This window comes from Peromyscus maniculatus, chromosome 13, assembly GCF_049852395.1.
Source record: "Peromyscus maniculatus bairdii isolate BWxNUB_F1_BW_parent chromosome 13, HU_Pman_BW_mat_3.1, whole genome shotgun sequence".
Classification (NCBI taxonomy): Eukaryota; Metazoa; Chordata; class Mammalia; order Rodentia; family Cricetidae; genus Peromyscus; species Peromyscus maniculatus.
The window spans coordinates 4,382,791-4,406,500 of NC_134864.1; the positions used below are offsets into that span (position 1 = coordinate 4,382,791).

The 23,710-nt window shown below is 44.0% G+C and overlaps 2 protein-coding genes across 6 annotated transcripts in view; one reads left to right on the forward strand and one right to left on the reverse strand.

Annotated features, from left to right (window-relative positions):
• Pde6d (phosphodiesterase 6D) overlaps positions 1-5,110 on the reverse strand; it is a 43,879-nt gene extending 38,769 nt beyond the window's left edge. Inside the window, exon 1 of the mRNA XM_006984202.4 lies at positions 4,805-5,110. Within this exon, the coding sequence (XP_006984264.1) occupies positions 4,805-4,854 (50 nt within the window). The 5' untranslated portion in view covers positions 4,855-5,110. The remainder of the gene's footprint in view (positions 1-4,804) is intronic.
• Cops7b (COP9 signalosome subunit 7B) overlaps positions 5,094-23,710 on the forward strand; it is a 32,155-nt gene continuing 13,538 nt past the window's right edge. For 2 of the 5 annotated variants that reach the window (XM_006984204.4, XM_076549496.1), the window contains exons 1-3: positions 5,094-5,602; positions 13,909-14,086; positions 17,391-17,466. In XM_006984204.4, the coding sequence (XP_006984266.1) occupies positions 13,925-14,086; positions 17,391-17,466 (238 nt within the window). In that variant the 5' untranslated portion in view covers positions 5,094-5,602; positions 13,909-13,924. Of the gene's footprint in view, positions 5,603-9,824; positions 10,481-13,908; positions 14,087-17,390; positions 17,467-23,710 lie in introns of those variants that run through there. The other 3 variants (XM_006984203.4, XM_076549497.1, XM_042259757.2) reach the window with 2 other exon arrangements.

Genomic DNA, 23,710 nt, shown 5'->3' on the forward strand with positions numbered 1-23,710 from the left:
AGATACATTAGGCAAAAGGCTAATATGAAAAAATATAAACAACATCAGAAAGTGGCAAGAAAACAAACCATAGTAAAATAGGTAAACTAACAAATAGTTCGGAGAAGAAAATTGAAAACGATTTGCAGCTTCATTGCTAAAAACACTGCCAGGACGTAAGGCTCAGTGTATATTAGGCACCTTTCCACAAGTTTAGCTATCAATTCATTTCACGTCACAACAGACCTGAAGACAGATACTGCTGTTAGTCCTACTTCCTACCTAAGAAGACTGGGGTGAAACTGCTCAGGAAACCAGGACTAGAATCCCAAGGCAGGCAGTGCAGCTCCTCAGTTCAGCTTCCTCTGCCTTTTTCTGAGATGGTGCCTAGAATTTGCTATATAAATCAGGTAAACTAAGCTGGCTTCAACTCAGAAATCTGCCTGCCTTCGCCTCCTAAGCACTGGGGTTAAAGGTATGTGCCACTACCACCTAGCTAGTATAGCACTTAACCACTATGGCACATTATTTTTCTAGAAAGCTGGAGATGCAAGAATACAAATTTTAAAAAGATACATTTTTCTTTTCAAATGAAACAAGATTTTCAATAAAAAACAAACAAACAAGTCAATGTGCAAAACTGAGTACTCTTGGTGGGAGAATATAATGTTTTTTTTTTTTGTTTTTTGTTTTTTGTTTTAAATAGTAATGTGGCATTTTGAATGAGAATAGCCTCCAGAAGCTAGCTCATATATTTGAATGTTTGGTCACTCACTAGTTTGTGAAACTGTTTGGGGAGGACTAGGAGGTGTGGTCTTGTTAGAGGTGTATTACTGGGAGTGGGCTTTGAGGTTTCAAAAACCTTCAACCTTCCCAGCTAGCGCTCTCTGCCTACTATTTGTGGATCAGATGTGAACCCCAGCACCATGCCTGACCACCTGCACTCTCTGACCCTCTGAAACTGCAAGCTCAACACCCTTTCTTCTCTAAGCTCCACTGGTCATAGTGTCTCATCACAGCAACAGAAAAGTAATAAGACAAGTAGTAAGCACAAAACCTTTTTCAGAAACAGTCTGAAAACAGTTCAGAAAAAAAATTCCAGCAAAAGGTGTCGAGTGATCAAGTTGTTTCTAACATAAATTATCTTTTAAAAAATGACAGCAGAGGCAGGCAGATCTGTGAGTCTGAGGCCAGCCTGGTCTACAGACAGAGTTCCAGGGCAGCGAGAGACACAGAGACTCTGTCTTGAAAACCAAAACCAAACCAAACCAAACAAACAAACAAACAAAAAAAGAGAGAGCAGGTAAACCATACAGTTCCTGTTTTCTTTCTCTCTCTTACAAAGACTTACTATTTATGTGTGTGTATGTGTGCCTACATGAATTTCTGTGTGCCACATGTGTGCAGGTGCCCCAGGAAGTAAGAGGATGTCAGATCCCCTGGAATTCAGTTACAGTCAGTTGCCAACAGCCTGGTGTGGGTGCTAGTAATCAAATCCAGGCCTTTAAAAGAACAATTAACATCCTTAAGTTCTTAACTGCTAGCTAATCTCCAGTCCCATTTTCCTTCTCTCCACTTCTAGATGTCAACAAGGAACACCAGAAGATGCCCACTTCATCCCTCCCATGCTGATTGTTTGGCTGGAACCTCCAGCTTGCTCCTGCCGAGTCTGAGAAGACCCATTCCCATCTCTCCAAACTCTGCCCACTCAGAGAGTCTCTGAACAAAGGGAAGGCACCAAAAAGCCCAGCTCTACATTCTCGGTGGCCACAGCAGCTCCTCTCCTGAAGTTGCCTGCAGCCTAAGTCCCCCACCTACACACTCAGTTTTTAACCATACTTGGGCACAAACCCAGCCTGTGGAGGACAAATCATCACCCCTCACCTACCGCTATATAATCTCCCTGCTTTAGTTCAGGCGTGTGGCTTCTCCGGCCTCCATCTCTGGGACTGGAGAACTCACCAGGAAGTTGCTTTGCTCAAATAAACCTGTTATACTTTTTCAGTTCGGCTTGATCTAGCTTACTGTGCTGGCAGAGAGATCTATTATCGTGCTACAGAAAACCTATTAGTAACTTCTATGTGGCTGCTTCCCTTTGTTTTATAATTTAATCAGCTCAGGTCAAGCTTCCTCTGAAAGCCTGTTTCCGAAGCACTAACATCACTACTTAGGTGGCCAATTCACTCCTCTTCTCTTCTCTTTTATTTTTGGTTTTTCAAGTCAAAGTTTCTCTGTGTAGCCTTGGCTGTCCTAGCTCTGTAGACCAGGCTGGCCTCGAACTCACAGAGATCTGCCTGTCTTTTCTCCTGAGTCCTGGGACTAGAGGGATGTGCCATCACACAAGGCTTTAAGTCTTTTCTGTATCTGCCCTTTAGCCTTTTTCTCAACAGGTCCATGTCAAGAGTAAAGGTGACAATGTGTAAGCTTTTCTGCTTTATTCATTTATTCCAAACATTTGTTTTTAGCAGTGCTAATTATAATCTGACAAAAGCGTTGCTTCTGGAATTTAATTCCCCACAGCCTATGGTTTATTATCCACAGCATACACATTAATAATATAAATTATTTAAAGGAAAAATAAAGGCCACGTTATAGCTTTTCTAACACTTTAGTCATCCATATCTGCTTAGGCGTTCCATTATAAAGACAAACAGAATCAAACATGAAGCTATAAAAAAGTCTGTTACTAAACCACTATGTAAAAACACTGAGCGTGTATCATGAATGGCAATATGTAAGGAGATGCAGCCTTCTGTTTTTAAAAAGCACAGCAGGGGCAACTCATTTTCCAATCCCCTCCCAGCTGCAGGGAGCTGTTTCTTTTCTTCTCAATACACACTGCTTGCTTGCCCTTAAAACCAAACCAACAAAACCTCAGTAGATTTGTTTTCACTCGAAGAGTTTTCATTTCTGCACCCAGAACTTCCTGTGTTGTTTTTTTCTCCCCGGTACTACAGAACCCTGAGGCCTTGTTTATACTTCCAGTCCACTCCTCCACCCCTTTTAAGACTGTGGTGGGTTTTGGTCCTTTTTCTTTTTTGGAGTTAGGGTTTCAATCTATAGCCTAGACTGGTCTTGAACTCAAGACAGTTTCCTGCCCCGGTCATCAAGTGCTGGGATTATAGGCATGGTCTATCATGCCTTGCTAAGCACTCTCAACTTTACTGTAACCCTTGGTTTCTTTTTCAGCGCCAACCCCCCTGCCCCTGGTTTTGGTTTTTCGAGACAGGGGTTCTCTGTGTAGCCCTGGCTGTCCTCCTGGAACTCTCTCTGTAGATCAGGCTGGCCTTGAACTCACAGAGATCCACCTGCCTCTGCTTCCTGAGTGCTGGGATCAAAGGTGTGCGCCACCATGCCTGGACACCCTTGGTTTCTGACTATGACAAAGCAATTAAATATTGGAAGAGGTGAAACGGGTCCTGTCTTCACAACCACAGGCTGCTCAGAGAACAGTGCTTTCCTAACCTCCAGGGGAGGAAGGAGCTCAGTAAGCCATGGCTACATTTCACTGAGGGAGGAACTTAGGAATCGTCCATACTGTATGGAAGGGGTGTAAGCAGAAATTAAGGCCAGCAGAATGTAAAACTGGAATACATTTCATCCGCGTTCTGAATCCTAGTACTTCCAGCACTTTGGAGACAAAGGCAGGTGGATCTCTATCTGAGGCGAGCCAGAGGTACACAGTGTGACACTGTCTCCAAAACAGAACAAACCCTGCAAACCTTCCTTACTATAGAGAGGTTACAAAGGTCACACCACAACAGGCCTGAGGCAACTGTTTCTTTCCTTTCCCTGCCTCCTCACTTTTTCCCTTTATGAAGGAGGGTCTCCCGCAACTCAGGCCGGCCTTGAACTCTCTATGAAGCTGAGGATGACCTGAATGTCTGATCCTCTTGCTTGTATCTACCAAGGACTGGGAGATACAATAGGCATTCAACACTATGTCCATGGAGGCAATTATTTCTTACATTGTACCGTGTCCTGAACACAAGGAATTGTGAACAGGCCCACCATAATACAGCATTAAACACAGCATGCCAAGGAACAAAGACAGTTTTGCCAGGAGTGAGTGCAAAACCAAGGTACCTCAAGGTATCTCTCACACATGCTCATGGTCCTCATCTTGCTGGAAAGAGAACTTGACTGGCTGAGGAGAAAAGTGACCCTCCAATGCTTCAAAGGCCAAGAAAGTGTTAAGGTGGGGTCGGGCTTGGATTTCTCCTTCCTCCACCGTCTCCACCACTCCAGCCCTAACTCCAGCCCTAGAAGAAGCCACAAGTGAGGAAGAGAAGTTGTGGAAACCAGACGGGGGTTGGTGGTGGTTAGGTGGGCGTGTGTGGAGTGAGATGGGGTACCCAGGAGCATGGACAGTTGTCTCACACAAGGTCACTTGCTCGGCGTCCCTTTCCCCTGCTCCCTTATGGGCTTCCCGCCAAAGATGCTCCGCGGCAGGCTCGGAGGCCAGCCCGCCGCACCCCCTCGGCCTCGGCATGCGGACCGCAGCCCCCTGCCAGCCTCCCGGCCCGGACGAGCCCCCAGGACACCGGTTTTCGGGGCGGACACCGCTGGCAGCCAGGTCCCAGGGCTCCTCCGCCTCCGTCCCCCGGGGCTCCGTCAACGTCCCCTTCCTCCCTCAGGGCGCCCCTGTGCCCGCCTCCCGTTCGCAGTCCCTCCCGGGGGGCCCGGCACGCCGTTCCTCTCCGGCCCCCTCTCGCAGGCGAGGTGGCCGCGGTGCCCACCGGGCGCCCCCGCCGCGGCCCGGTTCCCCGGAGCCACGGCCTCCTCCCCAGCCCGCCCGGCCCCGCCCCTGCTCCCGGGCGGATACAGTTTGAAGCCTCTCAGGATATCCCTGGCCCGCTCGTCCTTGGCTGACATGATGCGGCGCCTGCCGCCTGCGGCCCTCCCACGCTGGCTCGGCGGGGCCTCGCAGACGGTACCCAGGAACCGAGACGGAGCCGCTGCCCGGCCGGACACCTCAGGCAAGCAGCGGTGGCGGCCAGACCCGAACCGGCCTCTCCCTCCCCTCGGCTCCCGCTCCTGATCCCTTCTCCTTCCCTCTAGTCGCGGAGCTCCCGCCCTGAAACCAATGGCAAGCCAGCCTCGGCGATTGGCATTCCGAAGAGCCAATAGCAACGCTCAGCGGCTTCGCTCGGGGACGGAGAGCGTCAGTGGGAAAGGCCCTCCCGGAGGAGTCCCGGAGGGCAGAATTTTGTTCGTGTGGTTGCCTAGAGTTTGTCCCAGCGGAGCGGTGGCTTGAAACCCTCAGAAGCTTGAGGCACCTACTCCGGTCGCCGGGTGCACTGGCGGTCTGAGACTGTGGCAGGCTGCTCTGTGCAAGGTGGCAGAAACTACATTTCCCAGTCTCCCAGGGAGTAGGCTATCCCAGCTCGCCGCTAGAAGCCAGGGACTACAAATCCCAGTACAATCTGCGCTCGGTCTTTCTAACTTAGGCTCCAGTGTGCCGCGCAGTGTGCGCAAATTTGGAATCGTTCTGTAGGGTTGCTTTCTGAATCCGGTTGGTTTCTTGAAACCTGGCTGGAAGGTCCTCTTTCTCCCTGGAGACATGACAGCCCACCGACAGTTAACTTCTGTTTACAAGGAACTCAGAAGTCTGCAAACCATGGTAAGACTGCAAACAACTAACAAACCACAGATTGAGCCTTGGAAGATAATAGAACAAAATGACTTCCTCAAATAGTGCTAGTTTATTAGTCCGAGGTGCATTTTTACTTGTTTTGCAGGGTTTATGTTGTGTTTCTGCTTCGGACTGGGAGAGATAAGGATTGTATACTCAATGTCAGTATAGGAAGACTTAAAAGAGTTTGCCAACCCGATCACTTTGTAATCTTTAATTTTTTAAATATGAAGAAATTGAGGACCGGAGAGGCAGACTGGCCGCAGATCACAGCAAGTTGAGAAAGTTAGAATTTGGCTTTAAGTCTACTGACCTGTAGTCTAGTCTCTTTGCACTACACTGGGTAGGCGATATTTTTTTTTTGTTTTGTTTTGTTTTTGTTTTTTTTTTTCGAGACATGGTTTCTCTGTGTAGCTTTGCGCCTTTCCTGGAACTCACTCTGTAGCCCAGGCTGGCCTCGAACTCACAGAGATCCTCCTGACTCTGCCTCCCGAGTGCTGGGATTAAAGGCGTGCGCCACCACCGCCCGGCAGTAGGCGATATTTTTAGCAGCATGACAATGTGATTGTTTTTCCCCTTAATGAACAGTTTTCCCAACTAGTGTTGAAACACTCAGAATAGGTAAGTATTTATTTGGTGGATTTCCTGAAAGGAGCTATAGTGTGAGAGTGTGATATTCTCAGTCTAGATACGTCTTGCTATTTTGACTTGATTTTTTTGCCATTCAATTTGACATTTAATATAATTTTCTGAGAAAGTAGGGAAAGTTGTTTTAACCCTCTGTTTCTTTAAAGACGCCCATGTCCTTCTGTAGGCTTTCCCATTCCTATTCCTATTATACCCATTTGAACACCAACCCATTTTTTTTTTCCTTTTAAGTAATTCAGCAAACTTTCTTTTTCTTTTTCTTTCTTTTTTTTTTTTGGTTCAGGTACTGAGTTAAGGGAAAGGTATGTCACTGTCATTTGGAAGATACATAACTGTTTAGGGAGATAAGGAGATTCAAGATGGAGTTGATAAGTGGCACAAAAGAAAAGACATTAGAGCCTTACTTCTTGGCTGTTAGGTTAAGATAAAGTGGAGAACACCTTAGAGGTGCTGATGAAGTGGAAATGGCATTTTAACTTAAAGCAGTGGTTCTCAACCTGTGCATCTCAGCCCTTTGGCAAACCTCTATTTCCAACAGTGGCAAAATTACAGTTATGAACTAGCAATGAAAATAATTCTATGGTTAGGGGTCACTACAGCGTGAAGCACTCGGAAGATTGAGAACCACTGACTTAAAGGATGAGGGTTTTTCCCTCATGTTACATTTTTAAAATCCTGAGTTATCTTTGTTACAGAGCTGTGCCATACATTCTGTGAGAGAAGATATATATATATATATACCCATCAATATCACTCAAATCAAGATGTAGAACATTTCCAGCACTCATTATGGTCTTTCCCAATCAGTACTGAATCCTCATATCTGGAGGTAATCAACCACTCTCTTGGTTTTATGGCTCCTAGATATTTTGTCTGTATTTGAATTTGTATGTAGATTTCACTTAAATGTGATTATACTGTGTGTATAATATATGTCTGGCTTTCTTGTTAATCAGTATTTTTGTGTTTGTACCATTTTTTTTTCAGTTGGTAAGTTGTATGTATAAACCAGAGTTAATATCTTCTGAAATTGATGAACATCTGAGTTTTATCATTGACAGGGAAACATTCTGAAGTGAGCATTCTTGTATGCTTCTTTTTGTGGACATGTTGCATAGATTTTAGGGGGAAAAGTTGTTAATCTTGTAGATTAACATATGGTCAGTGGTAGTAGATATCGCTAGTTTTCCAAAGTGATTGTAGAACTGAGGCTTTTGCCCACTCTGTAGGAATGCTCCTGTTGGTGTTTGTTCTTGTTAACACCGGGTGTTTGCCATAAGTCTTTTTAATTTTAGCCATTCTGGCTAAATGTGATATTTTGTTAAAGTATGCATTTCTATTTTTCGCATGCTGACCATCTTAATTGCCTATTCAAATGGTGTTTTTGTCAAATGCTTAAGGCTTTTGATCACTTTTTATAATTAGGCATTTGTCTTCCTACTGATTTGTAGGTTTTTTTTTTTTTTCTTCCAGAGACAGGGTTTCTCTGTGTAATAGTCCTGGCTGTCCTGGAACTTGCTTTGTAGACCAGGCTGGCCTCGAACTCACTGAGATCCGCCTGCCTCTGCCTCTCAAGTGCTGGGATCAAAGGCGTGCGCCACCACCGCCTGGCTGATTTGTAGTTCTTTATGTAGTCTTGTAGATTTCTTTTCCTGACATATACTTTGCAAATATCTTTTCCAAGAATGTGTCTTCATTCTCTTACTATAAAATAAAGAAATATAAATTATCTCTTTTTGTATTAGTGTTGGGGATTGAACCCATGATCTTTCCTGTGCGAGGCAAGAGCTTTACTACTCACTTACATCCCATCCTTAGTACAGATTTTAAAAAGTGTTTTGGATTTATTTATTTTTATTTTATGTGTGGGATGGAGAGGTAGATGGCTCAGCCATTAAAGTCTAGGCTTACAGCCAAAAATATTTATTTTATGTGTATGAGTGTTTTGCTTGCATGTGGGTATGTGCACCATATGTGTGGTTGTTCTCCTTGGAGGTCAGAAGAGGGTGTCAGGTCCCTTGGAACTGGAGTTATGGATGGCTGTAAACTGCCATGTGCGTGGTGGGAACTGAACCTGGGTGGAGCAATGAGGGCTCCTAACTACTGCACCATCTCTCCAGTCCCATTTTATTTTTTTAGAGAAAGAAAAAGTTATTAAGTACATTGTAAGGGAGCAGCAGGCCAGCAATAACGGAGTGCTGCCTATAGCCAGACGTGATTAATATAATAGAGTAGTTTAAGTTTGCTCTTTCCATTGAATTTAAGAAACATTGAGTATATGGTTAATAGAATGTTTACAGGAAAATAGGAGAGAAAGACATTGTAAAAATAAAAAAGTAAGACTGGGAGGAGGGGACTAGAGAGGCCGCCTGCTTCCTGAGTGCTGGGATTAAAGCCACGTGCCACCATGCCTGGTGCCTTCCATGTCTTAAAGGCAAAAAAGACAAACCAGCCAACCAGACAAACAAACTCAAATATCTAGTTTTTCTTCCCCAATCTATTCTTTTCTATGCTTCCAATCTTTCTCATGGCGCTTGATAGACTGGAGCTCTTTGTGGACAGTTTGTTTTTGGGATCATGTGATCATATAACCTTCTGTAATTCCTGCTAGAACACAATAGATAATTAAATTTATTTATTTTATGTGTGTGCATGCTTTGCCTGCATGTATGACTGTGCACCATGTACATGCCTGGTGTCCATAGAGACCCGAAGAGGGCACCAGATCCTCTGGAACTGGAGTTACAGATGGTTGTGAGCTGCTACGTGAGTGTTGGGAATTGAACCTGGGTCCTCTAGAAGAGCAGCCAGTGCTCTGACTACAGCACCTAGATGTTAATTTAAAAAAAGAATGAATTGGTTGGTGTTGGCCTCCTTCATTCCCCTCCTTTCTGATGTGTGTATTCTAATGTATAATAGGTAGAAAGGACTTTTCATATCTTCAGGATCTGAAAATCTGTGTCATACTCTGAAGAAATCTGTTGAACTATTTAATTTCATAGTAGCTCTTGGCTATCTTCTCAGGGTGCCAAATGTAATGCCATGAAAGACATTTTGCTTGTAGAACCATTCATTGTTGGCCCAACTCAACTGCTTAGAATTTATTTTTACTTTTTAATTTTTTTATGTGTATGGGTGTTTTGCCTGCATCCATGTCTGTGTACTACATGTGTACAGAGCCTGAAAGTCAGAGAGGGTGTTGGATCCCTTGGAACTGGAGTTACAGACAGTTGAAAACCACCATGTGGATGCTGGGAATTGAACTTGGGTCCTTTGGAAGAGCAGCCAATGCTCTTAACCTCTGAACCACCACTCTGGCACCCATCAACTGCTTAAAAATTTAAAGACTTATTTATTTTTAATGTGCATGTGTGTGCTTGAGTGTAGAATGCGCACCATGTGAACGCAGTGTACGAGGAAGCCAAAGAGGGCATTGGATTTCTCTGGAACTGGACTTCAGGTGGGTGTGAGCTGCCGTGTGGGTGTGAGCTGCCACGTGGGTGCTGAGAACCCAACCTGAGTCCTCCGCAGCAGCAAAGGCTCTTAACCGCTGAGCCATCTGCTTATTTGTAAACAGTTTCAGAATAGAGGTTAAGAACATCGTCCTTGCTTCCATGAGCCTGGATTCCAACATTGCCACTTACTGACTTGAACTGTTAGCCCTAGTTAGCATATCGGAAAATGAGAATATTTTATACAGATCATAGTTTTATGAGAACCTGGCAAGATAAATATGGACATCTGTCAAATAGAAAAATAGTTAAATAAATAGTGTGTCAGAACGCCAGGGTAGCCGCAGTTGCCTGAGGGCTCACCTGTAAAGAAAATTCAGCCAAAGGGATGCAAAATTTTTGGCCCAGGGTAGTGATGATGACAGCTACTGTAGAAGCCCTAGAATTACCGAGGCCACATTCCTCTCCTCGGGCGCTATGTTTTACCTGCCTTTCCTCCCAGTTCTGGGGCTGCAGCTGGGCAGGGACCCTCTTCTCCCTCTTCAGCCTCACGATAGGTGGGAGGTTGTGAAAGCCTAGCGGGAACATTGTGTAGGCGGAACTCGAGTGCAGCGGTGGGAGGCTTCCGGGGGAACAGCACCGGTGACGGGTCGGCGGAGACAGAAAAGCGCCGGACGCCCGGCCGATCATGGAAGCTTGACAACCTGCAGGCAGGCTCTGGGAGGCCGAGACATCGGCGAAGAGGACAGAGAGTCGGCGCAGACAGGTAGGGGACGGCAAGAGGGCAGGCCCCACTGGTCTTGGCTGGACCTCCAGCTTCGCTCCCGCAGGCTTTCCCAAGAAAGCCGATGGCCACGCCGCCCCGCCCCCGTTGCAGAACGCCGGGAGGTCTTCACTGTGTGCTGGTGGCTAGGAGCAAGCCCATCAGTCCTGACGTCCATTCTAGCTTGCGACTGTCATCTTCCACGCGGTAGCTGCCCTCGATGCGCTCCCTCCCACAGAGGCTGTTTCCTTTGGCCCTTTTGGCGCTTCAGAATAGCGTCTTCCTGAGACCGGCATTCATCTCCACTCCGTCCCTATCCGCCTCCTCGAGGAGCCTCCCACTTCAGAAGAAAAACGTCGATCATCATCTTATTCCATCTAGGGTATCCCCACAGACTTTGCTCTTGAGATTGAGATCTTCCAGAGGCACCTCAGTTTCTTCCCGTCTCCAACACCCCTCTCACCCTGCTCCTTCCACTTAGTCTCTTGGCTGAGAGGCCCACCTGTCTTTTCAGTTGTGTGTGTTTGCGGGGTGGGGAGGGACCAGGTTTTGTTCCTCATTTTCTTTTTCTTTTTGGCTTTTTCGAGACAGGGTTTCTCTGTGTGCTTTGTGCCTTTCCTGGAACTCCCTCTATAGTCCAGGCTGGCCTCGAACTCACAGAGATCCTCCTGCTTCTGCCTCCCGAGTGCTGGGATTAAAGGCATGCATCACTACTGCCCGGCTGTTCCTCATTTTCTAACTTAGTCTTCTCCTCACCTATCTTCCTCGCCTTCTCCTTTTCTTTCCTCAGCTTTCCTTTTTCCTCCCCAGGACTTTGTTTTCTAGTCTCAGTCTCTCTCTCTCTCTCTCTCTCTCTCTCTCTCTCTCTCTCTCTCTCTCTCTCTTCTCTCCTCTGTCTTCTCTCTCTCTCTCTCTCTCTCTCCCTCTCTCCTTTCTCTCTCTCTCCTCTCTCTCTCTCTCTCCTCTCTCTCTCTCTCCTCTCTCTCGATGGTTTCTCTGTGTAGTTTTGGTGCCTGTCCTGTATCTTGCTCTGTAGACCAGACTGGCCTTGAACTCACAGAGATCCGCCTGGCTCTGCCTCCCGAGTGCTGGGATTAAAGGCATGCGCCACCAACGCCAGGTCACTTTTTTGTTTGTGACAGGATCTTCTTAGGTAACCCTAAGTGAGACAACATACTTACTTTTCCTAATATCCTGAAAGGGCTGGTCTTTGACTTTTTTTTCTTCATTTGCACAGGCACACACAAACACACACACCTTTTTTTTCTTTGTCACACTCTTCAGTGTGTATTATTTCTGGAAGAAAATTTTATGTGGGATTTCTTTAGTGCCCATACACACTCATCATATCTTTATTACACAATTGTTGAACTCTTCTGTACCTAATATCTTGACTATGACAATACAATATCTGCATTGGGGGTAGTAGAGATGATTCAGCTGTTAAGAGCATTGGCTGGCTGGGCAGTTGTGGCATACACCTTTAATTCCAGCACTCAGGAAGCAGAGGAAGATGGATCTCTGTGAGTTTGAGGCCAGTCTGGTCTACAAAGCGAGTTCCAGGACAGCCAGGGCTACACAGAGAAACCCTGTCTCGAGACAGAAAAAAAGGAGTACTGGCTGCTCCTCCAAAGGACCTGTAACTCCAGCCTCTGGGGATTTGGTGCTCTCTTCTGGCTTCTGTGGACACCAGGCATGAACATGGTGTACATTCATACGTGCAGACAAAATGCTCTCATAGAAAAAAAATTAATTAAAAGGCAATATCTGCATTGTTCCTTCATATCCTATTAAGATTTTGTACAAGTTCTGGAGTCATGTTTGTTAAAATGTCTGTATCAGCAGGAGGCCAAATAGATACATTTTCTGACTTAAAGAGAATGTATTTTCTAGATTTGAATTGCCCTTTTCTCTCTGTCTGTCTCTGTCTGTCTGTCTCTGTCTCTGTCTCTCTCTCTTTCTCTTTCTCTGTCTCTTTGAGACAGGGTATCCCTGGCTGTCCTGGAAGTAGCTCTTTAGACCAGGCTCACCTCAAACTCACAGAGATCTGACTGCCAATGTCTCTCAAGTGCTGGGATTAAAGGCATGCACCACCACTGCCTGGTTAGATTTGAATTATCATTGCTTAATTTTGTAATTACTTTTCCCACTTTCCTATGCTAAAATGACTTTTTTTTTTTCTGTTGCTGGGCAACCCCATGCCTTGTATGGTATTCTAAGCATCGATTTATTGTGGAGCCCTTAAAATGGGGTTTTTGATTAAATGAAGTGTGGCTCTTGTCTTCTCTTTGTTTGTGATATGTGCCTGGCTGTAGGTGGAATTTTTAAAAAATAATTTATTTAACCTTATATGCAATGGTGTGAGGGTGTCAGATTCTCTGGAACCGAATTACAGACAGGTGTGAGCTGCCATGTGGGTGCTGGGAATTGAACCTGGGTCCTCTGGAAGGGCAACCACTGCTCTTAAATGCTAAGCCATCTCTCCAGCCCCTGTAGGTAGGATTCTAATGATACAAAAATTGCCTCTGTGCATAGGCAGTATTCTCTCTCTCTTAACCAGAGCCTAGAAATGAGGTAGATACAAAACTGTGCAGGCCCAAATTACTCAGGGTCAGAGAATCTGAGCTTGCTTTACCTAGCAGGGCTACATAAGGAGATGATTTGGCCATGGGTGTGGTTACCAGGTGTTTGGAAGGGTCTACACTTGGCTGTGCGGTGTGCTTTGATCTTGCAAGGGGGAGGTCTTTTGCCCCATCCCTTGGCTTTGTTATAAAAATCCCTTTTGATTAAACGGAAAAGGCCATTGGGTAGTGATCTAGACCCTCCTGTAACTATCTTGTGTTTCTGTCTTTCTTCTCGTTAGATAGGTCTCTCTTTCTATCTGATATTTTCTTATCCCTCTCTCATAAGAACCCTTCAAAAGGTGGGAGCTGACCTCCCACACAAAACGTATGTAAAGAAACTTCCCTGTGTCGTGGTCAGCTTTATGGACTTAGAAGATGATGCTTCTGAGGGTACAGATAGGAAAGTGTCTTTTAGAAGATGTGTTTCAGAACACCTTCAGAATTGAGGACAGAATATCTTGAACTCCAGAGTGAAGTTTGCCCAGCTCACAAAGTGGAATTGTATCTAGATTCAGGGACTGTTTTATGAAGAGCTGTGAAATTAAAGTGTTCTTGTAGCCAGGAGTGGTTGCGCACACCTTTGATCCCAGCACTCAGGAGGCAGAGGCAGGCGGATCTCTGTGAGTTCGAGGCTAGCCTGGTCTACAGAGCTAATTCCAGGACAGGCTCCAAAGCTACACAGAGAAACCCTGTCTCGAAAAAAAACAAAAACAAACCAAAAGTGTCCTTTTGTCTGATCCAGCCTTACCTCTACACTGTGGAGAGGAGAAGGTGGTAGAATGACCAGCCCACTTTCCTTTTGGACAGATCTCAAGACCGGAGAATGGCAGGTGAACAGAAGCCCTCCAGCAACCTCCTGGAGCAGTTTATTTTGTTAGCCAAAGGCACCAGTGGCTCAGCCCTCACCACTCTCATAAGCCAGGTTCTGGAGGCTCCTGGAGTATATGTGTTTGGAGAACTGCTGGAGTTGGCCAATGTTCAGGAGGTAAGAATGTTTTCAGACAGTTTCTGTCTTCTCTATGCTATAGTTTTCTGATTCTCCAGGTTTCCGGCAAATTTCAGCATTGACTGTGGACTTGTTTGGTACCCTGTTAATTGGAATTGGTGGGGAGGAGATCAAGGATAATGTTTTAGAGTCTTTATCCAGTGTTCCCTTAAACTTGGATAAAATCAGATTGTGTTGTTGGTTGTCTGAAAGACAGTAAGGAGGTCCAAATGATGTCGACACAAGCAGTGCTGTTTCATTGTTGTAGTTGGTTTTGGTCATTGTACATTAAAAATGAGGCTTGTTGAAGAATAAAGGGATGTAAATCAATTTATGCTTCCCAGCCTCTATTTCTTTCTTTAGACAGTTTTTGTTGTTGTTTTTATTTGTTCTTTTGAGAAAATTGCAGATATATTTGTGCATTGGAGGAGCTCTCAGGAGATGTCAGTGTGTTGGTGGGGCAGGCTTTGTGCCCTCTGCCATCACAGGCTTCTGCCTGTATAGGATGGCACTGACTGTGTGCATGACCACTGTCTGCTGACCTAGACCAAAGTACTTCCTGTAGTCATTTGCTGGATGCAGCTGAGGGTGGCCCTGGTGTTCTTGGTGGTAGTGGTCTGCATATAGGATGTGTTGGCATTAGTTAGGTAGCTTACCTTCATGGCCACCATGACACCATTGCTATCTATTGTCAGCTTTATCTTAGAGCCAATTGTAATCTGAGGTGTGAGCCTTCAGGTTATTGGGCTCAGTACTATATGTCTGCTTATTTTTCTTGATCAGGAAACTAGAGTTACTGTGACTACCTCACAGGTGGCTCTTCTTCCTATGATGGCCAGAGATGAAAATGGAGCCACTTTTTTTTGGTTTGTTTTGAGACAGGATCTTGTCTGTGTTGAGGCCTTAAACCTTAGCATGTAGCTTGAGATGAGTTGAAATTCTAGTACTTCTGTTCTGGGATTATAGGCATGTACTACCATATCTGGTTTTATTTGGTGCTGAGGATTGAACCTAAGGCTTCATGCATGCATGGTAGGCAAGCACTGTACCAATGAGCCACATTCCCAGCCAGCCTGACTTTTATTTTGTTAATTGTAAGGGTTTTTTGTTTGATTGGTTCGTTTTTTTGTTTTTTGTTTTTTGTTTTTTGTTTTTGTTTTTTAAAGACAGGATTTCTTATTGTAATCCTGGCTGTCCTGGGTATCGCTTTGTAGATCAGGCTGACGTTAAACTCATAGAGATCTGCCTGCTTCTGCCTCCTGTGTGCTGGGACTAAAGGCGTGCATCACCACTGCCCGGTCCAATTGTGAGTTTTTTTTTTTTAATGTCACTTGCTTGTTATACTAAGGTCTGTGAGGGTAAAGTCTTTTGTGCTTACCATTGCTTCCTTGGGCTGAGTACGTCGCCTGATACATAGTAGACTTTCAGTAAAGATTCAATCAATAATTCTTTGAGGAAGATTTGAGAATTAGGCTTTTTGTTTTGGTTTAGTTTGGTTTTTTGAGATTGACTCTCATGTTTCCTAGGCTGCCCTTGATCCTGTTCCTCCTGTTTCCATCTACCAGGTGCTGGGATTGCAGGAGAGTGCCACTGTGTTTGGATAAGCTCATTTTCCAATAGAAAAGCTGACCAGCTGTAATTGTTTCTTCAGATTCATGAAAAACCTGAATGAGACCTTACAGACTTAGCGAGTCAGAGAAGTTTTGGAGTACCTGCATTAGAGAAAATAGTCTATTCCAGCTAGCTTTGTAATTGTATGAAAAGTAGGGGCTAGATTCAGTCTTCTTTACTGACTTCTTCCACTCTGAAATGGCAGCTTGAAGTGTAAGGGTGCTAGCACTCTCACACTGGTGCTTGCTGGGCCTTAGCAGACCACCTTCTCTGCCTACTGTTTCTGTTGTCCCTGTTTTGAGCCAGGAAGAAGCTAGTTGCTTTTCAGCATTCTGAAATTATGGATGTGATTATTGGAACTCCTTTTTAGGTAGCTAAGATAGACTGGTGTTGTTCCTGTTTTGCTTTATGGAATTTGGTAAGTTGGAAGAGGTGGTGAGTGTGTGTGTTACTGAGGACTCAGCCTGCGACATTCTGCATGCTAAGCAGGTGCTCTGCCGCCTAACTATGTCCAAGCCCTCCTTTTACTTTTATTTTGAGCTGGGGTCTTGCTAAGTTTCCTAAGCCTGTAGCTCAGGCTGGCCTTGAGCTTCTGATCTTATTCCTTTAGCTTTACAAGTAGCAGAGGTTACAGGCCTGTGCAAGGTGACTCAGCTGCTCTCTGCATTTTTTCCCATGGATATCATTTTGCCACCAACATAAGTGAAATAAATTAATGAACATTTTTATTTGGCTCAGGGTAATAACTCTGTTTCAATATAGCCTTTCTGTCACATGCAACACTGTGCTAATGTTGCCAGGGTTCATAGTTCATATTTTGTGCTGAAACTTAGAACTAGCCATACAGTTTGTTCAGATTTGATTGATAGTGGGTGTCACTGTACTAAGTTGGGGGCTGGCAAGATGGCTTATTGAGTAAAAGTGCCACATAAGCCTGATGACCTGAGTTTGATCTCTGAGAACCTTCATCAATGGTTCCCAAAGAAAATGGACTCCATAAAGTTGTTCTGTGAGCTTATGCATGTGCACGGCATACATGACCACACATACATACAATACCCACATCATGCACAACAACAAAAGAAATACACAAGTTGGTATGTGGACAGGATTACCACACTCTTGTTTTTCATTTGAGACAGGTTCTCATTTGCAAGTAATCCAGGCTGGCTTTGAACTCAGTAAGTAGCTGAGGATGATGTTGAACTTTTGATCCTCCTGTGTCCACCTGCTGAGGAAGTGCAGGCCTGTGCCACCATGCCCAGTTTCTGCAGTGTGGATTGAACCTAGCTCTGTGTGCATATTAGGCCAGACTCTCCTAGCCTTCAGTATTTGTTTTAAGGCAGAGGAGATCCTGAGAAGACTTGAACTGCCGCTAGTGCACAAAGCTTTGTGGTGGAGTAGCTGGCAAGGGGGCAGGGAAAGGAGGAAGAAGAAGAAGCTACTTGAACATCTTATATGTTGTGCAAAATGTCTTCCTGAGGAAGGAAGAAGAGTCACTTTTGGACTTAAATAATCTTGTTTAGTTTTTCTCCAAGAATCAGAAGTGGAAAGGACCTTAGGAACCACCTAATCAAATAGTACAGAAGAAATGGCCATGACATCTTTGGCGTTTGGTCACATGTCCTGTATCAGAATATTGAAGTGATTAGTGGAGATTTATTGTGTGGTGAACTTTCCTGTCCTTCTTCAGCTTGCAGAAGGAGCCAGTGCTGCGTATTTGCGGCTGCTGAACCTGTTTGCCTACGGAACATACCCGGATTACATAGGTGAGTTGGAGAAGATCCTTCAGAAGATCTTAAGAAGACTGTCTGAACTTTGAGCTGTTCGCAGGGTGTGGGCAGGGTAGGCAGGTCTAATTATTGACTTGACTGTATCTCTGTCTTCTGTGCTCTGAAGGTAATTTAATTTCATGGAAGGATTTCCCTGATAACCTTTTAATGTCCTAGGCATAAAATGGGTTTTGTGTGTGTGTGCATCTGTGAACAGAGCCCTTGTTTATTTCCCAGATCAGCATCTTGAGAACTAGTGTTTGTAGGACACTCACCTAGCAAAATAATCCAGTGTTTTGTTTTTTTTGAGACAATCTTACTATGTAGCCCTGGCTGGCATGGAACTCACTGTGCAAAACAGGCTGGGCTTGAGCTCACAGAGATGTACCTACCTCTGCCTCCTGAGTGCTGAAACTAAAGGCGTGCTTCCTCACACCTGGCAGTTCAGTGTTTTAAATGTCATCAACATTTTTGAGGGGTGCTGGTGAGAGAGCTCGGCAGGTAAAGACAACTGCTACGAAGCCTGATGATGGCTTGAATTCAATCCCTGGGACTCTTAGTGAAAAGAGAACTGACCCCTGTACTCGCACACACTTTTTTTAATTCTTATTTTGCTTTATTTGTTTTTTGAGATAGGGTTATGTATAACATAGGCTGGTCTTGAACTCAGAATATTCCTGCTTCATTCTCTTGTGTGCTGAGATTATAAGGATGAACCACCTTGCCCAACCTGATTGTTACCAAAATAAGATTACTATATTGAGGAGAATTTGAAAAATAATAAAACATTATAGACCATGAAGTTACCATTAGCATTTTTTTCTAATACTAGGTGTTTTTTCCCCTTATGCTTGTTTTGTGTTATATGGGTATAATTAGCTGTGTATGCAGTCTCATACTTTGCCTTTCCCAGGGCTTTGCCCAATCCATATGTAAGATAATTTTTTTTTTTAAGTCAGAGTATTGCTGTGTTGCTCAGGCTGACTTCTAACTCTGGATCCTCCTGCCTCAACCTCCCAATTTCTTATATTACAGATATGTGCCATCATGTCTACTTTCATTTTTACTATTTCATAATAAACCACTGTACCACTGAGCTACATTTTTAGCCCATTTGAATGTTTTTATTTTCACTTTTTTTTTGGTAAATTTTTTCATACAATTTTTTTTTCAAGACAGGGTTTCTCTGTGTAGTTTTGGTGCCTGTCCTGGATTTTGCTCTGTAGACCAGGCTGGCCTTGAACTCACAGAGATCTGCCTGGCTCTGCCTCCCAAGTGCTGGGATTAAAGATGTACACCACAGCCTCCTGGCCATACAATATATTTAATCATATTTTTCCCTACTAACTCCTCCCAGATCCTTCCTACCTCCCTATCCACCCAACTTCATGATTTTTTTCTCTCTCTTGAAAATAAAAAAAATAAAAACCAAAGTAAAAACAATAAAACAAAAAATAAAAAGTAAAACAAAACAAAAACAAAGCCAAAGGCTCTCATCAAAACCATGGTGTTCATTCTGTGTTGCCTCACACTCCTGGGCACGGAACCTGCCCTGGAGTACCGGTGCTGTACTCAGTACACGCCATTGGAGAAAACTGATTTCCCCTTCCCCAGCAGGTGTCAGTCACAAATAGCTTCTTGGTTAGGGGTGGGACCTTGTGTCTGTCTTCCCTCTCAGTGTTGGGATTGTGTCTGGTTTGAACCTGTGCATGTTTTGTGTCTACTCTCACAGTCTCTGTAAGTTCATGTGTACATCCGTCCTGTTGTGTCTGGATGAGACCATTCCATGGTCCACCACGTCTGACTCTTACGGTCTTTCCACCTCCTCTTCTGCAATGATCTCGGAGCCTTGAGGGGAGGAATGATGAAGACAACCTCTCTGGGACAAGTGCTCCAAAGTCTCTCACTGTTTGTCCAGCTGTGGGTCTCTGTGTTAATTATCATCTATTGCAAGAAGCAGCTTCTCTGATAAGGGCATTTTTTGAATGGCCTTAAATTATAATCTTAAATCAGGAGTGGGCTGGCAAGATGGTTCAGTAGGTAGAACACTTGCTGAGCAGGGCTGACAACTTCTATCCAATCCCTGGAAGCCAGAGTCAGAGGAGAGAACTGACTCTGGAAAGTTGTTCTCTGACCTCCACACACACACTGTAGCATGGCTATGATCACACTCACACATTATACACACACCCACACAATAATAGTACATAAAATATTAAGAAACATTACATAATCAGGAGTGAGGTACTGACATTTATCTCCTCTCTCTCTCTCTCTCTCTCTCTCTGTTTTCAGTGTGTATAAGTCAGTGGTTTTTACTGTATCCACAGAGATATACAACCATTGTCATGGTATGATTTGAAACATTCCTGTCAAGGCCAAAATATGTCCTTCATCCCTTAGCAATCAGTCCCTATTCCTACTGTGGTCCCAGGTAGCTGCCACTCACTCATTCTAGGTCTGGCTTCTGTCCCCAAACGTGATGTCTGGAGGGTCAGCAAACCTCAACCCTTGGCGCCGTAGTCTTGTTCCACTTGCACCATGTGATGCTCTTCACCAGCCAGTGGATCTTTGGGTGTTCTCATAGTGCTTAAAGGTTTAAATAAAGGGATGGGTGCGTGGCTCAGTGGTGGAGCTCTTGCCTATCATGCACAAGGTCCTGAGTTCGGTTCCTCGAGTTGAGGAAGCCAATGAAAGGGTTAAATATGATACAAAGCGAAAGTGGTAAGATTAGTGAGTATCAGATCATCTTCTTTTAAATTTATTTTATGTGTGTGGTGGTTTGAATGAGAAGAACATCGGGTTTTCTGCTCTCCTGCTCCACCTTCCTTCCTTGATACAGGTGTGTGTTGGATAGTTTCATATAACTTGACCCAAGCTATATATAGTCATCTGAGATGAGGGACCCTCAACTGAGAGAATGCCTCCTGAAGATCCAGCTGGAGGGAAGCCTGCAGGACATTTCCTTCCTTCCTTCCTTCCTTCCTTCCTTCCTTCCTTCCTTCCTTCCTTCCTTCCTTCCTTCCTTCCTTCCTTCCTTCTCCCCCCCCCTCTCTCTCTCTCTCCTCCCTCTCTCCCTCTCTCCCTCCCTCCTTTCCTTCTTTCTTTTTTTTTTTTTTAAATTAAAAACAGGTTATAATTCAAGATTCCAGAATTATTTGAAACTGGAAAATATTTTCTCTGTAGAAAATAGTAAAAATGATAACATTTCCCAATAAGCCCTTTTAAGCCAAATAATACCTGAATTATACACACACACACACACACACACACACACACACACACACACACACACACACACACACTAGATTCTGGGATACAGAAGAAACTTATCTTCATCTGTTCAGAGAGCTACGTTTTACTTAAGTTGTGTGAGATTCCTATTCATCTTCCTCTTCACTGTTTGATTTATGGCAGACATTTTTCTATAGGCTAATTTATAATCTAAAAAGATTTTAGCCTCCCGTCCTGAAAGTACAGTCAGTGTTTTCTTTCATCAGCTTGATACAGGATAAATTCTTATCCTAATAGTGAAATGTTCACTAAAGCTTGCCCAGTGATTGGAGAAAACCAAAACTTATTATAAACCACAGTCATCCTAGGGTCCCCCCTGCTAGGTAGCCTCCTTGGATCTTTGGGTTGCAGTCTGATTGTCCTTTGCTTTATATCTAGTATCCACTTATGAGTGAGTATATACCATGTTTGTCCTTCTGAGTCTGGGTTACCTCACTCAGGATGATATTTTCTAGTTCCATCCATTTGCCTGCAAATTTCATGCTGTCATTGTTTTTCTCTGCTGAGTAGTACTCCATTGTGTATATGTACCACATTTTCTTGATCCATTCTTCAGTTGATGGGCATCTAGGTTGTTTCTAGGTTCTGGCTATTACAAATAATGCTGCTATGAACATAGCTGAGCATATATCTTTATGGTATGATTGAGCATTCCTTGGGTATATGCCCAAGAGTGGTATGGCTGGGTCTTGAGGTAAATCGATTCCTAATTTTCTGAGAAACCGCCATACTGATTTCCAGAGTGGTTGTACAAGTTTGCATTCCCACCAACAATGGAGGAGAGTACCCCTTGCTCTACATCTTCTCCAACACTGACTGTCATCAGTGTTTTTGATCATAGCCATTCTGACAGGTGTAAGGTGGTATCTCAGATTCTTTTGACTTGTATTTCTTTGATGGCTAAGGATGTTGAGCATGTTCTTAAATGTCTTTCAGCCATTTGAGATTCTTTTTTTGAGAATTCTCTGTTTAGCTCTTTAGCCCATTTTTTAATTGGATTGTTTAGTATTTTGATGTCTAGTTTCTTGAGTTCTTTATATACTGTGGAGATCAATCCTCTGTCAGATGTAGGGTTGGTGAAGATCTTTTCCCATTCTGTAGGCTGTCTTTTTGTCTTATTGACCATGTCTTTTGTCCTACAAAAGCTTCTCAGTTTCAGGAGGTCCCATTTATTAATCGTTACTCTCAGGGTCTGTGCTGCTGGTGTTATATTTAAGAAGTGATCTCCTGTGCCAATGCGTTCAAGACTACTTCCTACTTTCTCTTCTATCAAGTTCAGTGTAAATGGATTTATGTTAATGTCTTTGATCCACTTGGACTTGAGTTTTGTGCATGGTGACAGATATGGATCTATTTGCAATCTTTTACATGTTGACATCCAGTTATGCCAGCACCATTTGTTGAAGATACTTTCTTTTTTCCATTTTATGGTTTTGGCTTCTTTGTCAAAAATCAGGTGTTCATATATGTGCAGATTAATGTCAGGGTTTTTAATTTGATTCCGTTGGTCTATGTCGGTTTTTATTCCAGTACCAAGCTGTTTTTATTACTATAGCTCTATAGTAGAGCTTGAGGTCAGGGATGGTGATGCCTCCAGAGGTTGCTTTATCGTATAGGATACTTTTAGCTATCCTGGGTTTTTTATTTTTCCATATGAAGTTGAGTATTGTTCTTTCTAAGTCTGTGAAGAATTGTGTTGGGATTTTGATGGAGATTGCATTGAATCTGTAGATTGCTTTTGGTAAGATTGCCATTTTTACTATGTTAATCCTACCTATCCACGAGCATGGGAGATCTTTCCATTTTCTGATATCTTCTTCAATTTTTTTCTTCAGAGACTTAAAGTTCTTATCATACAGGTCCTTCACTTGTTTAGTTAGTGTTATCCCAAGGTATTTTATATTATTTGTGGCTATTGTAAAGGGAGATGTTTCTCTGACTTCTTTCTCAGCCCTTTTATCATTTGTGTATAGGAGGGCTACTGATTTTTTTGAGTTGATCTTGTATCCTGCCACTTTACTGAAGGAGTTTATCAGCTGTAGGAGTTCCCTGGTAGAGTTTTCGGGGTCACTTATGTATACTATCATATCGTCTGCAAATAGTGAAAATTTGACTTCTTCCTTTCCAATTTGTATCCCTTTGATCTCCTTTTGTTGTCTTATTGCTCTAGCTAGAACTTCTAGTACTATATTGAATAAGTATGGGGAGAGTGGACAGCCTTGGCTTGTTCCTGATTTTAGTGGAATCGCTTTGAGTTTCTCTTTTCTTGATGCTATAAAAGTAGCCTGGTACCCAAGACTCCCTCTCCTGTTTCCTTGGCATTCCTTCCTACCTCACTGGCCACTTGGACTCACTGTGTGGCTGTCAGATTGAACAGTTCACTGCTTCTGCATACATGGCATGCTCTGCCCTGCTCTTGGTTCTGATGAGCATCTTTGCCACTGTCTAAGAGGGCAGCATTGCACAGACTCTGGCTCCAGACTGCCTGCACTGGAGTCTAGAGCCACCGGGACTAGCGGTGTGTCCTTTAGCAAGTTAAATGATCACATGTGTACCCTAGTTTCCCTGTCTGTAAAATGAGAGCAATTATACAAGTCTTTTTTGTTTGTGTGTTTTATTTTTAAGACAGGGTTTCTCTGTGTAGTCTTGGTAGTCCTGTGTAGCTAGAATTTTCTGGCTTTGCCCACAGTCAGGACAAATCTTTGTCACCCGCCAGTCCCACAGCCGCTCAGACCCAACCAAATAAACACAGAGACTTATATTGCATACAACTGTATGGCCGTGACAGGCTTCTTGCTAACTGTTCTTACAGCTTAAATTAGTCCATTTCCATAAATCTATACCTTGCCACATGGCTGGTGGCTTACCGGCGTCTTCACATGCTGCTGGTCATGGCGGCGGCTGCAGTGTCTCTCTGCCTCAGCCTTCCGCTTCCCAGAATTCTCCT